This window comes from Strigops habroptila, chromosome 3 (assembly GCF_004027225.2).
Source record: "Strigops habroptila isolate Jane chromosome 3, bStrHab1.2.pri, whole genome shotgun sequence".
Classification (NCBI taxonomy): domain Eukaryota; kingdom Metazoa; phylum Chordata; class Aves; order Psittaciformes; family Psittacidae; genus Strigops; species Strigops habroptila.
In genome coordinates, this window is record NC_044279.2 from 15456248 (window position 1) to 15470340 (window position 14093).

The window sequence follows — 14093 nt, forward strand, 5'->3', positions numbered from 1 at the left end:
ACTATTTAATACAAAAGTATTTCCCTCTATCTTCTCTCATTTCACACAAGTAATGAGTTACTATGAAGAATTGTTCAGCAGCCTCAGTGCCATTTTCGCTGATTCTGTGAAAATCACAGCAGAAACAAACTCCTTGAATTTAGGAAAAAACCTCAACCCTTATAAAATAATTGCTGGGAAAAGATGATCAAACGAAAAAAGTACACATCAAACTGCATGTATCAATCTTACCTGACATTTTTGGGATTCGTGCAAATGCAGCTAAACTCTTTCTCCTGAAGTATTAACTTTTCTATACATAAAATTTTGATTAAAAATGTTGAGGTGACTAGAAACAGACTATGAGACTCAAGGCCTTTTAAATCACACTGTATTATTCTATAGAACATACTTTCCCTATCAGTGACAGTAATAAGTGAGGCAGAAATTTTGTTTTCATAGTAACTATTCTTTACAAATCCTAAAAATAAAATGTCTCTTTATAGTACTGCAGCTACCAGGACTAGAAGGACTGAAAATGCTGCGCTAGCATATCTGGACTCTAAAGCTGGCTCTCTTGACAGCTGAGGGCTGCACAGACTCTACAAACTTGCTGCCTCAGGCAAAGGCAAGTCAGAAGAAGATGGAGGTTTTTTGTCTCGTACCCATGTCAGCACTCTGAGCTAACTGTAGTCTGTGGATATTTATGGTGCCAGAAAGGAAAAAACAGCCCCTAGATTAAGTTTGTGATGGTAATGAAAAAACATCCACAGCCTGCAACTGTGAAGTTTGGTAGCAGCATCACAACATGTTTCTGAGCCCACAACAAAAGCTTTGGAGTCTTTTTTGACACTAAATCACACTGGCAAGGGAAGTCCAGAGCTTTTTTCAAAACACAGTGGAAGGCAATGGGAATCCACATGTGCCACAGAGTACTTTCTGAAGTAATATGCGTATTTTGAGTGAACCCACCACTGCAGTACAATGAACTCTCGAGTTGCTGTGACCTTTATTACTTTTGGGAGAGGTGCAGGAAAGTGTACAGGTGAAGGAAATTACAACAGCCAAGAATGCCCCATACTCAACCATGCTCCTCTGGCTGTTTGTAATTACCACGGAAAACCCACAACTACCCTCTGCCTACAGCAGCTCAAAACAACTGGCCTGGTGAGAGGAGCAGCAAATATGTGCAAGTCTGCACCCTGAGCCCAAGGGTGTAGGACTTTCCCAGCTTTGCTGTGATCTGCTGTGACCCAAACCTAAAAGAACCATTTCAGAATAAGGACGGGAGAAGAAAACTAGGTAAGAAGCAATTAAGGAAAAATTATTAAAACCTAACAAGCTCCACAGAGAGAAAAGCCAGAAGCATAAAAGTTAAGATGGAGAAAGAACACAGGCAGACACAGATCGAGACAAAGACTATCAGACAGAACATAGTGAGAGCTGCGCTGAAGCATGGCACAAGGACACAGTGAAGGTGGGGTGTGTTCATGTGCTGATCAGTGACAAGCCAGGGAGAACTGTTTATGTGGGCACAGGTATGACAGCCTGCTGGTACTCAGCCAACACCGGAATGTCTGAAAGTGACTGAAGATGACAGCGGAGGAATAGAATGAATGAACACAACATAGGAAACACTAATCTGTTCCGGAACACCATGCCAAACAGGACACAGAATCCTGAACTTGGCACTGATTTTAAAGTACACATCATTTGATGGTTTTACTTACCTAGCTGAGCTGTTATCATGACTCTAACAGAATCACAAAAGTTATCTATAACTCGCACAGGACGACGTGTTGATAAATCAAGCAGCATGATATGTCCTCCTCCTGTCCCTATCCACAGTGCAGTATTTTTCTGCAGGCAAATTGTCTTCACTCTTCCAGAATAAGCCAGTTTATGTTTTGATTCTGCGTTTAGTTTTTCCATTTTGTCCCTATGAGCACGGAGAGAATTTGTATTAAAATCTAGTGGCACACTGGTCCACAACTGCTAAAATGACTCTCTCAATACCAGCCTTTTAAACAATCATTCAGCAATGCTAATCAGTTGATTGACTTGAAACAAACTGGGATGAAAACTAGCAAGAACCAGCTGGTCTGCTTCAAAAGACCTTTAAATAGGAGGCAGGTATTCTCTGCTGTCTCCTAGTCTGCAGGAGGATCACTGCAAAGTGGGAGGAGCCCACCTAGAACTGGTCCTGACCTTAGCATAAAAATTAAACACATGTGGCACATTAAGAGAGAGAAACAATTTAAATGCAAATGAAAATCACCGTCACTATTAATTAAACTCTGATCTCCTACTGAATCTGTGCACTGGAGAGAGAAGACATACTTATTCAGGGCATGCAGGTAGGAATTGGATGCAAAAGCATTAGTACCTGAAGGACAGCAAAAGACTTTCTTCTTTCTTGAGCAGAGTTAAATGAATCTTCTTGATATCACAGAAAAATTGTGAAATATAATAAGGGTCTTAAGAAATTAAGATGCTGCATTGAATATTCTGAAGTTCCCAGCCAAAAGAGAGGAAAGGAATTCCACATTTACTCAAAGAACTGGGCAAATTCTTTACCTCCAGAAGGTTAAGGTAATATGCTAGAGAAGGCAATGTGATATTCCACTTTCTATGCATCTATCTGTACTGAGATAGAGTTATTTTTTTCTTAAGAGCTGGTACATCAATCTGAAATGAAACACTTACTTAAGAAAATGTGCACAGTCAATTAGTTCAGAAAGTTTTTCTGTCTTCTTATCCCAGATTTCCACAAAGTGGCTGTTTTTCTTTGCCAGGTAGATGGATTTGTCTATTGCTATTGAAATAATGTTTGCATCACTGTAAGCGTTATGACAGAACCTAGAAGAGAGAACTCCAGTTAGATACACAGAAAATATCTAATTGACTACTATGAGTGGGGTTAGCTTCCCTCTAACTCTTACAGAATACTCAGCCTTAGAAACAAACTGGGCTTGGATACAACTGAAAGGGTTTGCTATAATCTTCTTATAGTTTGACATAGATTCTCACTGTAATGGAGGATTTGCCCATGTGAGAATTATATCAAACACTCCAAAAACTTCAGTTTTTAATTTCTAAATAATGAGAAGTCAGCAATTATGCATGATTTAACTATATAGGGCAAAGATACGCACACATATCATACTGAAAAACATATAAGGACAAATATTATGCTCAGTATGTGTGTATGATTCTAAATAAAGTAGACAGGGCCTGGACAAATACAACTGCAGGAGAAAACTGATCAGTGGCATTTATACATTTTCTGAATAGATACTGACTTCATAAATCCTTTATATAGTAAAAATGCATATCCCTTGTTTAAAAGCAGCAACGAACACTTTAAACACTACTCACTGATCTTATTTTAATGCACATTGTGTTCCAACTGTATTATGTAAGGAAAAGAACAGAAACAATAGAACTCAAAGAACAAGCTATAGAACAAGATGTTGCATCAAAGCACTGCCAGACATCTTCAACAAAACAACAAAAGAGCCAAGTAACATTACTTATAAAAAAACTTACAGTTGACTTGTCTTTGTTTCAATGAGCTTTTGAACAGAGAAATCACTAGATAAGGCAATGATCTTTGTTCCACAGCCTCCCCAGATGATATTTTTTTCAGATAAGCATGAGGATTCGTTCAAGCACATCAGTGGTGTGCTAACATTTCCTATAGTTAGTATCTTCAAAGGTGTAGCACCCTTACACTGCAAGAGAAAATACACTCTCCATTAGAAACAAGGAGTATACAGGCACTCAGAAACTGTTAAAAGAAGGCCACACAGCCTGCTAAAGTAAACAGCCAGATTTTCTGAACCATTATGGTATCTTTCCAGAATGTTGGAGATTGAAAAGCACCATAGTCTCATTATAGGTGTCCCATTGAAAACAGGCTGTATGAGTGGATACAGGACAGAGCTGGGACTGATACTTTCTGCAGCTCCTGACACAGTTCAAGAACTGGATGGGAAGTCACATCTGTACCTTGGAGACATCCCACAATGGACCATATTCTAGTTCTGCAGTGCATTGCAACTCCGTCACTGCTCTAAATTGCATACAGCCAGGAGCTAACGCTCAGGAACCAGCTGATACAAACAGCTCCCAGCATTTATCTGTTCTGCGCACAGAACTCTGACCTACAGAAAATCTAAACAATATTATCTTTTTGAAGACATCTGTTCTACAAAAATTTAGTCTGAACAAAAAGAAAAAGGATCTGTAACAGCAATAAATAAAGGAGATTAAAACTATTAGAATATTCTTAATAACAACCATTAATGTCACTCTCTATTCAATTTGCCAGGCCTTTCAAAGTCCTATAACGAGAAATAATTTCCCCTCTTAACTCTATTGTTACAACAGATATTGTAAAACATGTACAGTTTGTCTAAGACTGCAGTAGAAAATTATTTTTAGTTTGAGAGAAGCAATTAAAAATAAGCTGCATGAAATAAAGCTACTATTGTTAACTGCTTTACATTTCACTGATAGTATTTTGTAGAACAGACAGCAAAGAAGTCTACCTTGACTGCTCTGTCTTCAAAAACTGCCAGTCTGCCATCAGCTGTGCCTACCAAGAAGAAATTCTTCTGTTTGCTGAAATAAAATAAAAGAAAGAATTCTAGAAATGCCTTTATCAGATAAGAAAATATTAAATGAGTAGCCTCTGGTATTTCTAGAGTTTCACTAAACAACTAAACACTAAAAGCAAATACGACTACTTGTGGTCAGGAATGTAGTCTCCAGGTATACGAGGTGCAAAATTAAGTGAAAATACAGGCAAAATAAGCAGTTGTCTGAGCAAAACTGCCCAAGTGTACTGGTGTCATTTTCTGAGCATCTCTGTTTAGTCATATTTTCAAAATGTAACCCAAAATATTTAAAATTCATTCATACCTTTGCTTTGAAAGAGAATTACAGTATAAACAAGTGATGGAATCTGACATTTTCTGCAGACGATGCCTTCTAGTTTCATCTTCTGTGTTAACTGCCCACAGAGAGCCAGACTGGGTTCCTGCTACAATCCAGTTTTCTTTCTCAGTAGGAAGGGTCACTAAGGCCAAACTTAAAATTTTACTATCTGCCATATCCTGAGTTAGAAAAGAAAAACAACCTGGTTATGATTCAGTAAGGATAAATGCTAATAAATTGCTGGTAACAAAAATAATCTTCTTGGACCCTGACTGGTTAGGCCTTGGACCCTTGGACCCAAGGCCTATCCTCCCCATTCAGGAATCTAATTCCCTATTAACAGAATATATCTTCAGCTGTGTCATCTATCTTCAAAGTGCCGGGAAGGACCCCTCAAACATTACACAGGAAAATCTCTAAGCTGAATGCTGAAAAAAATATTCTCTCTCTCTATTCTAGTGAAGTTCTCAAAGCCATCAGAGAATTAAGCAGATGGAACTGCACTGCAATGTATGCTCAGTTTAATTGCTAACAATAAAAGTACTGGTCTAATATTTATTTTTCTCCTATCAGTTTTAGAAAAATAAGCCATGTAATTTATACCAAACCTACCAATTCAAGTGTATCATGGTCAACAGATGGAAATATAACTTCAGTAACTTTGACGATGAGTCATAGTTCTGGCACACATGTTCACCACAGCACATCAAGCCTGGTTAAAACCTTTTCCCTTTTCTGAAGGCACAGGACTGAGATGTACAAAAATCAAATGAAAACTGTTGGAGGATATCACCCAAAGTGGCACAAGGAGATGGCATCCATGGGAAGACAGGAATCTTTAAGAGACTATCATCTGGATTGTTAAGGGAGGTAGAGATACGAAGGGTTGTGTAACTACTACTCCTTGTTCTAGCCTTCATGCTAGAAATAGCTTCCATCTGAGGGGAAGAAAGGAAGCCAGGAAGACAGTATTATGAGAAAGTTCAGGCTGGATGGCAGGAAGAGAAGAAAAAGTGGCTGCATTTTTGCTTCATTTCATGGGTACAGTGATGACTCACTTATAAGCAGTCTTTGTTCTCACAAAGCAGAAGTAATATCCTGCTGTTAAAATGCAATTAATTCTTCTGAAATACATCTGGGTGCCAAAAAATCAGAATAAATGGCAACTTTCCTACATACCTCACAAGTATGTCCATCTGTATTTAGATTAACAAATGAAAGTTGTGCTTTTTCTGTGTTCCCATTGCCTATCCAGACTCCTGCCTTCTTGCAGCTTTGATTGGCAGCAACCATGCACTCTGCTGTAGCTGTGCTGGGTATTGAAACATACCTCATCAAACAGATAAGCTCTGCAGAATTCAGGATCTCATAAACCTACAAAGCAAGCCACAGCATGCACATGGTATTAACAATGACTTGTACAGTGATAAATAACAAGTGATGGAGAACAATGTTTTATAGAATATGAACACAGTATCTCAGCAGGTCTGCTCATTTGTGTCGCTACTGTTAATGAGCAGTCTTTGTGTGTTAAGCAACTTGACATTGACTCTTATTTTTCTGTTAAAATTTCAGGAAGCCAGTGGGGTTAAGGCGCATTTGAAAATTTCACCCATTTCAAAGAGCAATGAGGTGTGTGATAACAGACACACCAAAGTAGGTTTCACACCCACACCGCTGTTCCTCCTCTCACATGCACGGAATGGCGTAGGCTAAAAGGACTATAACAAAGTCCTTTTTGCATAGCCCTAGTAAAGACCATGAAGTAACCCGAATCCTGTTTCCCTGCAATCACTATACAGCAACACAGGGAAAAAACAGCAGGCTAGAATAAATAGTTGCTAGATTTGAATGGAACCTTTTATGCTGGATGGCAAGAGCAGGCAATATTTCATGGCTGCTTCAGTTCCAGAAAAGAAGAACAGAAAATACCCTGTGCCTCTTACTAACTTAAATGTCCACTTCCTTTTTAGAAAGCACAACAACTTTGTGGTATCATGTATCATAAAAATACAAATACATATACAAAGTAATACCTGGGAAGATGTTGGTCGTTCCTGAGGGTTTTCCTTCAAACACTTTTTAATTAAATTCTCAACTTTAGGCCAGGGGGCACAGCCATATTCTTTTACAGGATCTAAAATGTGAAATTAGATAACTTCTTAACAAGCCTTTACCATAGTTTGGAAATGAGAGTTCTGAATAACTTTCTTCTTACTTTAAGAATTCATCTAAGTTCTTACAGAGCTGCTCCGAGAAATATCATACTCTAAAAATGTAAAGCTAAAATGTCAGCATGAACAGCTTGGAATTTCTTATCCACCATTAAATGTTAGAGCATGAAATGCTAGAGCGAGAGTCCTTTGCATTAAAAGCAGTTAAAGCAAAAGGATTTTGCTTTAACTTCTTCTTTGATGTTCCTATACCTGGGACTGAGTCACAGATATGTGTGAGTTGTGTTTTGATTAAGGGTGACCATTCAAGGGCTTGTCATTTCAGTCTGTAGTCTTTTCAGTTCCTGTGGAATTGAATATGGATATGGAATAAAGATGAGCTTCCAACAAAATATATAGCAATTTAGATCAACTACTCCATATAGTATTTATGAAATATGGAAGTTTAAAATCCACTCAGGGCTTTGAATATGTATCTTATGACTATAGGCGATGACCTCTCTAAGAACAAAACCAGAAATCCGAAGAGGGCCTTTTTACAAGGACATGCAGAGGTAGGACAAGAGGGATGGATTTAAACTTACAGAGGGGAGATTTAGATATTAGGTTCATGATAATCGACAGCAGATATTCCAGTCCTACATTAGACAGAGGTAACATTAATGATAAAATACCTGCAAATGAACATATTACGTTCAGCACATGATAGACACTGTTTACTTGTGAGCTCTGCCAGATCCCTTTTTGGTGGAAAGACATAAATGATGAGCATGTGCACAGATGGAACCCTACTATCTCCAGAAATTAATATTTCACAGGGCTTGCAATACAGAAAACAGCCAAATGGACAGCTGCATTCAAGAGATAAGTGAGCCATCAGTTCTTGGGATGGCCTCTTCAGAAAGAGGGTTTAAACTGTCTGAGCTATTAACTGGACTATTCTCCTTAAGGAGTAGAAAATGTATGAACTCTCTCTCTCTCCTAGAGAAGAAGCCACGTCAGATTAAGCGGCACAGTTGCTGCCCGTTCCTAGATGGAGTTTTCAGTCTTGAAGAATCTTTCATGGTATATCCATTATTGCAGGGCAATAAGTAAAGAAAGAACACCACGTATTAAGATTGTAGTACTATAACATTTCAACAGCTTTTTACACAGAAATTGCCAGATTCTGAGTTATATTGTCCAGCTTGCCTATATCATATCCAGTGTGATAGCTTGTTCAATCTTCCTTCCAGCAGCCAACAAACACATACGATAAAGCAGATGGAATTATGAAGAATGTTATGTAGCTGGGCATGGACTTCGCACTCTTGATAAGTTAAAAGGGAATTCCTATTTAAATAGGAATTCTGCTGCTCTTTTAAGTGGCACTTTTTTTTTTTTTTTAATTTAAATAAGATTTCAAGAGGTTTTTAAAAGATTTTAAGATTTGCAGCTTCTCAATAACGGCTATTTTAACGTAATGTATCATGATCAAAGAACAGAAGTGGAGTTGTGTTTATCTTAGTGCATGTTATGCATTACCACATTAATATGTTTGAAGTCCAGAAATGGTATTACAAGGTACCTTCAGCAGCATCTGTTTTAGCTAGGTCTGGATAAAGTCCCAAGTACACAAACCCTCTGTTTCTTTCCAAAGTGAACCAGATAGATCCCTTGAAATTGCAATGAAATTATGACCAACATGATGTTCAATGGGTGCTTATTTCTCCTTATTTCAAGATCATATGAAACTAGGAGAAGCTTTTAAAAATTACAATTAGTAAGCCTCCTTCTCTGATCACTGTCAGATACAACATAAAACATGAGAGGTGTTATTTTTGGAGGAGGTGGGACAAATGGTCCACTTAATTTTAAACCTGTAAGAAACAAGGCATACCTGGTAACTTTCCTTGTATGGCTATTTCATCAAATTCATTTGGAAACTTCAAGCCTTCCATTATTCTACCTCCTCCTGTTAAAATGTCATAAAGCAGCAAGCCAAATGAATAAATATCAGCTTGCTGATTGTAAATAACATTTCCTCTGGCAACCTCCGGTGCTCGAAATCCTGCAAATAAATCATTCATTAATAGTTATGATTCATACCCAAATGAAGCCATCTTTATCCTTTTAAGAGCAAACACTTATTGATGAAAATGTCACAGGAAGTAAACCAAAAATGGCACACTATTTCTGGGCTGGCAATAGCTTGCATGTGGCAGACCTCCAAAAATATCAGCAATCAGTATAAAGGAAGGGGACAGTACATCAGTTATAGAGGTCCTGCACCATTATATATGAAATAATTCATTTACCAATGAATACTGAAAATGAAGGGCAAATCTGCAGTCTTTACTGCCTAACTTGAAGTCACACCCTCATGCTCAATTTCCAAGACCTAAAGGCACTTTTTGAAGTTGTTGAATTGTTCAGTGCTTTAAAATGGATACTAATATGTTTTCTCTAAAGTCAGGGAACAGTGCGGATATTTATTGCCTTTCAAAGAAATTAAGACCTACCTGTGCATTACTGAAAAACAGAACACCAAACAAGTTTAGCAGTATAATTTCAATATCACAATAACCATACTAAAACAAGACAGCAAAAATTACAATGAATGCATATAATTTTATTTGCTCTCTTTTAAACCTTTAGTAAAATCCTTGATTCTTCTAAAAGGGGTTAAAACATGAATAGGAAGTAGGGTCAAGAAGTATAAATCTATCATCACAACTGGTAATATGATTAGGATTTCATTTTGTGATTGACTTCTTATAGACTACATAAAAACCTATTTTTGGACATAATGCACTGTAAAACAAAGCATTTTTCCACACCTGGTGTGCCTTCGGAGGTTTTTATTCCCATTCGGCAACAATACTGGGCAATGCCATAGTCAGCTATTTTTGCAATAACAGCTGAATTGGGATACAGAGTAAAGAGCAACACGTTGTGAGGCTTTAAATCACGGTAGATGATCATTGCCGAATGCAGATACCTGTTAACCAAAAAAGTATTTATTGAAAGCATTCATAATTCAGGGATGCATCTATTCAAACACACTGAATGCATTACTCCCACAACAGTAAAGCATGCTTTCAAATGTTAAATATTGTCTTAAAAAATGTCAAACATCACCAACATGACACCGCCTTACTGGATACTGACTTTAGAGTTGTTTTGAAATACTATTTACTGGCACATAAACATTGCAGCATTTTAGTACCAAGTCTTCTCTGAAGTGTCACTGGCAGTTTGAAAACTGAATCTTAGAAGTTTAAGCTTCACTGGTCCCTAAGCTGCTTTTCAGGTTTTGTCACTTTAGTGTCACACTTTGATAGCTCCTGGGGACATTCATGGACTTTCAGAACCTTAAAAATGCACTGAATTAATTCTTCAAAATTTTCTTCAATAGCCACACAGAAAATTCACCCAGAACTCTTGCTATTTCTCCACTAACAGAAGCGCCACTTGTTAGCAGAAAAAAAACGAGTAGCAAAAGTTTATGTTATATATCAGCTAATCAATCATAAAAGTGAAAGCATTTGCCTGGCCCAGGGAACATTTTACTTGAGATATAAGAAAATAGAAGCTTTTCATTTGCATTATATCCTACTTGCGGCTGTATCCTGTTTTTACAGCAAAGTAGATGTCACATTTACCTTAAGCCATCAGCTACATGTAGGGCTATCCTGTGCTGGAGTGTTCTAGTTAAACTTGCATTGTCTTGTTGAAGTAAACGATCAAGAGATCCTTTAAGAGCTAATTCCATCACCAGCATCCGGGGACGGATTGCAGCAGCCAGCAGGGACACTAAACTGGGGTGATGGAGGTGACAAAGCACTGCAAGCTCCTGTAAATTGTAAAATCAGGTGAAATACTGTAAATAGCATAACCTCTATAGTTCTGAAGTAAACTCAGAAATATTTTGGAGTGAAGTCTTGTAATTTACTTGAGCTTTTTAAACTCTTCACTAGGGTTGCTGTTCTAAGAGTGGCACTAAAGTAAAAAAAAGGCAATATTTCTTACTTGTCTTAGCAGTCTGAGGGAAGTATGTTTATTGAAAATCTTTACAGCAACCTCTTCTCCACCATAGGATGCACGGTATACAGATCCAAACCCACCATCACCTTTTCAATGATAAAATTGAAAAGAATATTAAAAACAAAGGGATATCAACCATTTATCAAAAAAATAGCTGAAAAAGTCCGATTTTAAAATGCGTGGATCATCTACTGTGTTAAGGTTCATGATCAGTAATCCAAACACATAAAACCCAGTGACCTAGCATACAAGTTAATGGAAACTCAAAACTCAATAACCCAAAATTCAGAATACTTTAAGAAATACATTTCTACGGAAAACAAATCTCTAATTTTTCTTCCAGATGTTGCAGAACTGACTTCAATAGATTTGTTTACATCAGCTCTGTAAAAAAGACCCTACAAAATAATGCTTACCCAAGAGAAATTCAGGAGCTTCATCAAATTCCAGATCATCATTGTTCAACATAATATTTCTAGGCAAATCAGCCAATATCAGATCAGGAGCAATCTGAGCTATTGGAATGGTATGTCTTGGTTCATCTGGATTTGCCAAAAGGTCACCTAAGAAAAACAAATAAGACAAAAAAAAAAAAAGAAAAAGGATAGTTACCATTCAAAAGGCACTGAAAGGTACACGTATCTCTGTGAGTGCACGATCAATATACCTAAAATGAAATCCTTATGTGTGTGTATATATACACATACGTACACAAACACATAAACATACTTATATACATATACAAACTAAGTTTGCCATTCAACTTAATGTATCTCATGTTTAAGTATTTTCGAGGTTCTGTATATGTACAGATCAAATGTGACAGCAATTGTCACTATGTAACAACACTAAACCAACCAAGAGATTATTTTTCTGTCTATAAAAAGAAAGAATTCCGTTAGTACGTAGAATGTAGAATGCATATTGCTTTTTGAATTTCTGTTGTATGTGGTCCTACCAAAAGATCTAGTATCAGCTTTACTATGAGCTGGATTCAGTTCCACGAATGAAGCTGCATTATCAGTATCATGATAAAATGATTCTTTTCATTAATACCATTTATACATGACTATAGAGAGTAGCTGCAATCTGTCCCATATTCTATACATATACAGATGGCTCTTACATAAAAAAAGAACAAGTTGCTTTTAACTTATACTGTTAGTTATTTCTTACAGAAATGAAACATTTTAAAAGAACGTGAAGTACCCAAATGTTATAAAAAGGGGATGTCATATAATATGTATCTACATACAGGTGTACCTCTTATATGTCTAAATGGCATAAATATATACCTTCTTCAGCTTTTTTAAGTAAGTCATCAAGAAGGATTTTTTGGTGTTCTTCACCATCCTGAAAGCTGTACAGAGCCCATTTCTTCAACAGTGTTTCCCCTTCACCACATACGTCTATATCCAGCAAACCTGGAAACCATTCTTCCATAAGAGAATCTATGTGATCCACGACTTGCCCCAAAAGGATGCATCCTTGAAGAAACCAAAAGCAGGAAATTACATTCGCAATCTGCCATACTTGCAATCACAAAGCTAAACTCTACATTCCAAAGGCAAAAGCACAACAAACCAAATGCCAAGCTGCACTCAAACTGGAGCAAAAATCAGGCTCAGGAATAATTAACCTTTTCTGCAAGAAGGTGCTGTAATTTTCAAAAAACTGTCTGGGTTGTTGTCAAATATTGCTGACTCCACCAGGCAATAGGCTTCAGGAGACCAGTTCAAGTAAATGCCTTGTCTCCAATACATTCTGTTAGGACGAAGAGCTCGCTCTAGAAAATACAAAATCAGATTAAAAATCTGATCTCCAATATGAATGTAATATTTTTAAATATATGGAAAGTTCATGGTACTTTGAATATTTAATTATGATTGTAGACTTATGCCTACCCAAATAAAAAACAAAATAAAAGCTACAACTTTGCCGTGAGAATAGCCCTACAAAAGCTGAATACAACCTTCGCCTTCTTTTTCACACCGCTGTAAAGATCAGGCATTATCTGTTTCTGGGTATTTCTATGTTACCAGAATGACCACTGCTCATTTTCTTACATTTGTGAAGTGACCATAAATTAGCCAAAGCAAAACAACAGAGCTTTAATATGCAGGTGCTGGCATTTGTGAGCAATGAATTCGTGCTCACTATTGCTTTGAACATAAAGATTTGTACCTCTTCCTGACAGCATGTAAGGTGATATTTCAAGCAACCTGTTGATCAGCCTGGACCAAAATCCCATAGGAAAGTACGGCATCTCATAAAGCCTGATGATAATTTCTGAATTTTCACAGTGGGGAAGCTCTATAACAGGTCTGTGGTCAGACAAACTGAAATAATAAAAATATTAGTCATTACTTAATGATGCTGTTTATCCAAACTGACAGATGACATACAGTGTTTATTATATAAAACACATTATTTATTAAAGAATGATTCAAATTATCAGGGAGCAGACAGGTAGTATATTTGCTTATTCTACTTGCTTGTGGTAAAGTGAAGTTCTGCTGTAATTTAATCCCAACAGAACTTCAATAACAATCATTAGATATTGAATGTAAATGCGAGAAAAAACTGAGATACATATAAGGCAGATAAGACATTCAGATAAAATCTTCCTATGTCAGGACTTTGAAGAACATAGAAACTCTTATCAATGCAACCATGCAACACTGTCTCCATTAAGCAAGATAAGCATTCTTAAACACACTAAGAAATCTGTAATTGAGGCAGAGGAACAGTGTTATGTGCTTCAGATAAAGCTAAAAGACCTCATTCGAATTCATTCATGACATTTTTTTGTCACCACATTTAATGACTAGACTGTTTGGAGGAGATACTGCCTCTGAGTAACTTCACTGTGGTTCTCACTCCAAGCAAATAGGCTATAGAAATCCATAGTTATTTTTTATATTGCAATAAATATCTGTAATACTGGCATACTGCAGTGTAAAGGTAAATTAT

The 14093-nt window shown here is 37.0% G+C and overlaps 1 protein-coding gene across 1 annotated transcript in view; it reads right to left on the reverse strand.

The window, feature by feature from the left end:
- LRRK2 (leucine rich repeat kinase 2) overlaps positions 1-14093 on the reverse strand; it is a 69564-nt gene that overhangs the window by 5163 nt on the left and 50308 nt on the right. Inside the window, exons 35-49 of the mRNA XM_030478633.1 lie at positions 13305-13459; positions 12760-12906; positions 12416-12607; positions 11537-11683; positions 11106-11206; positions 10739-10929; positions 9914-10074; positions 8974-9144; positions 6957-7057; positions 6100-6294; positions 4906-5099; positions 4533-4605; positions 3529-3713; positions 2686-2838; positions 1710-1918 (exon numbers count right to left, since the gene is read on the reverse strand). Coding sequence (XP_030334493.1) covers positions 1710-1918; positions 2686-2838; positions 3529-3713; positions 4533-4605; positions 4906-5099; positions 6100-6294; positions 6957-7057; positions 8974-9144; positions 9914-10074; positions 10739-10929; positions 11106-11206; positions 11537-11683; positions 12416-12607; positions 12760-12906; positions 13305-13459 — 2375 coding nt within the window. The remainder of the gene's footprint in view (positions 1-1709; positions 1919-2685; positions 2839-3528; positions 3714-4532; positions 4606-4905; positions 5100-6099; positions 6295-6956; positions 7058-8973; positions 9145-9913; positions 10075-10738; positions 10930-11105; positions 11207-11536; positions 11684-12415; positions 12608-12759; positions 12907-13304; positions 13460-14093) is intronic.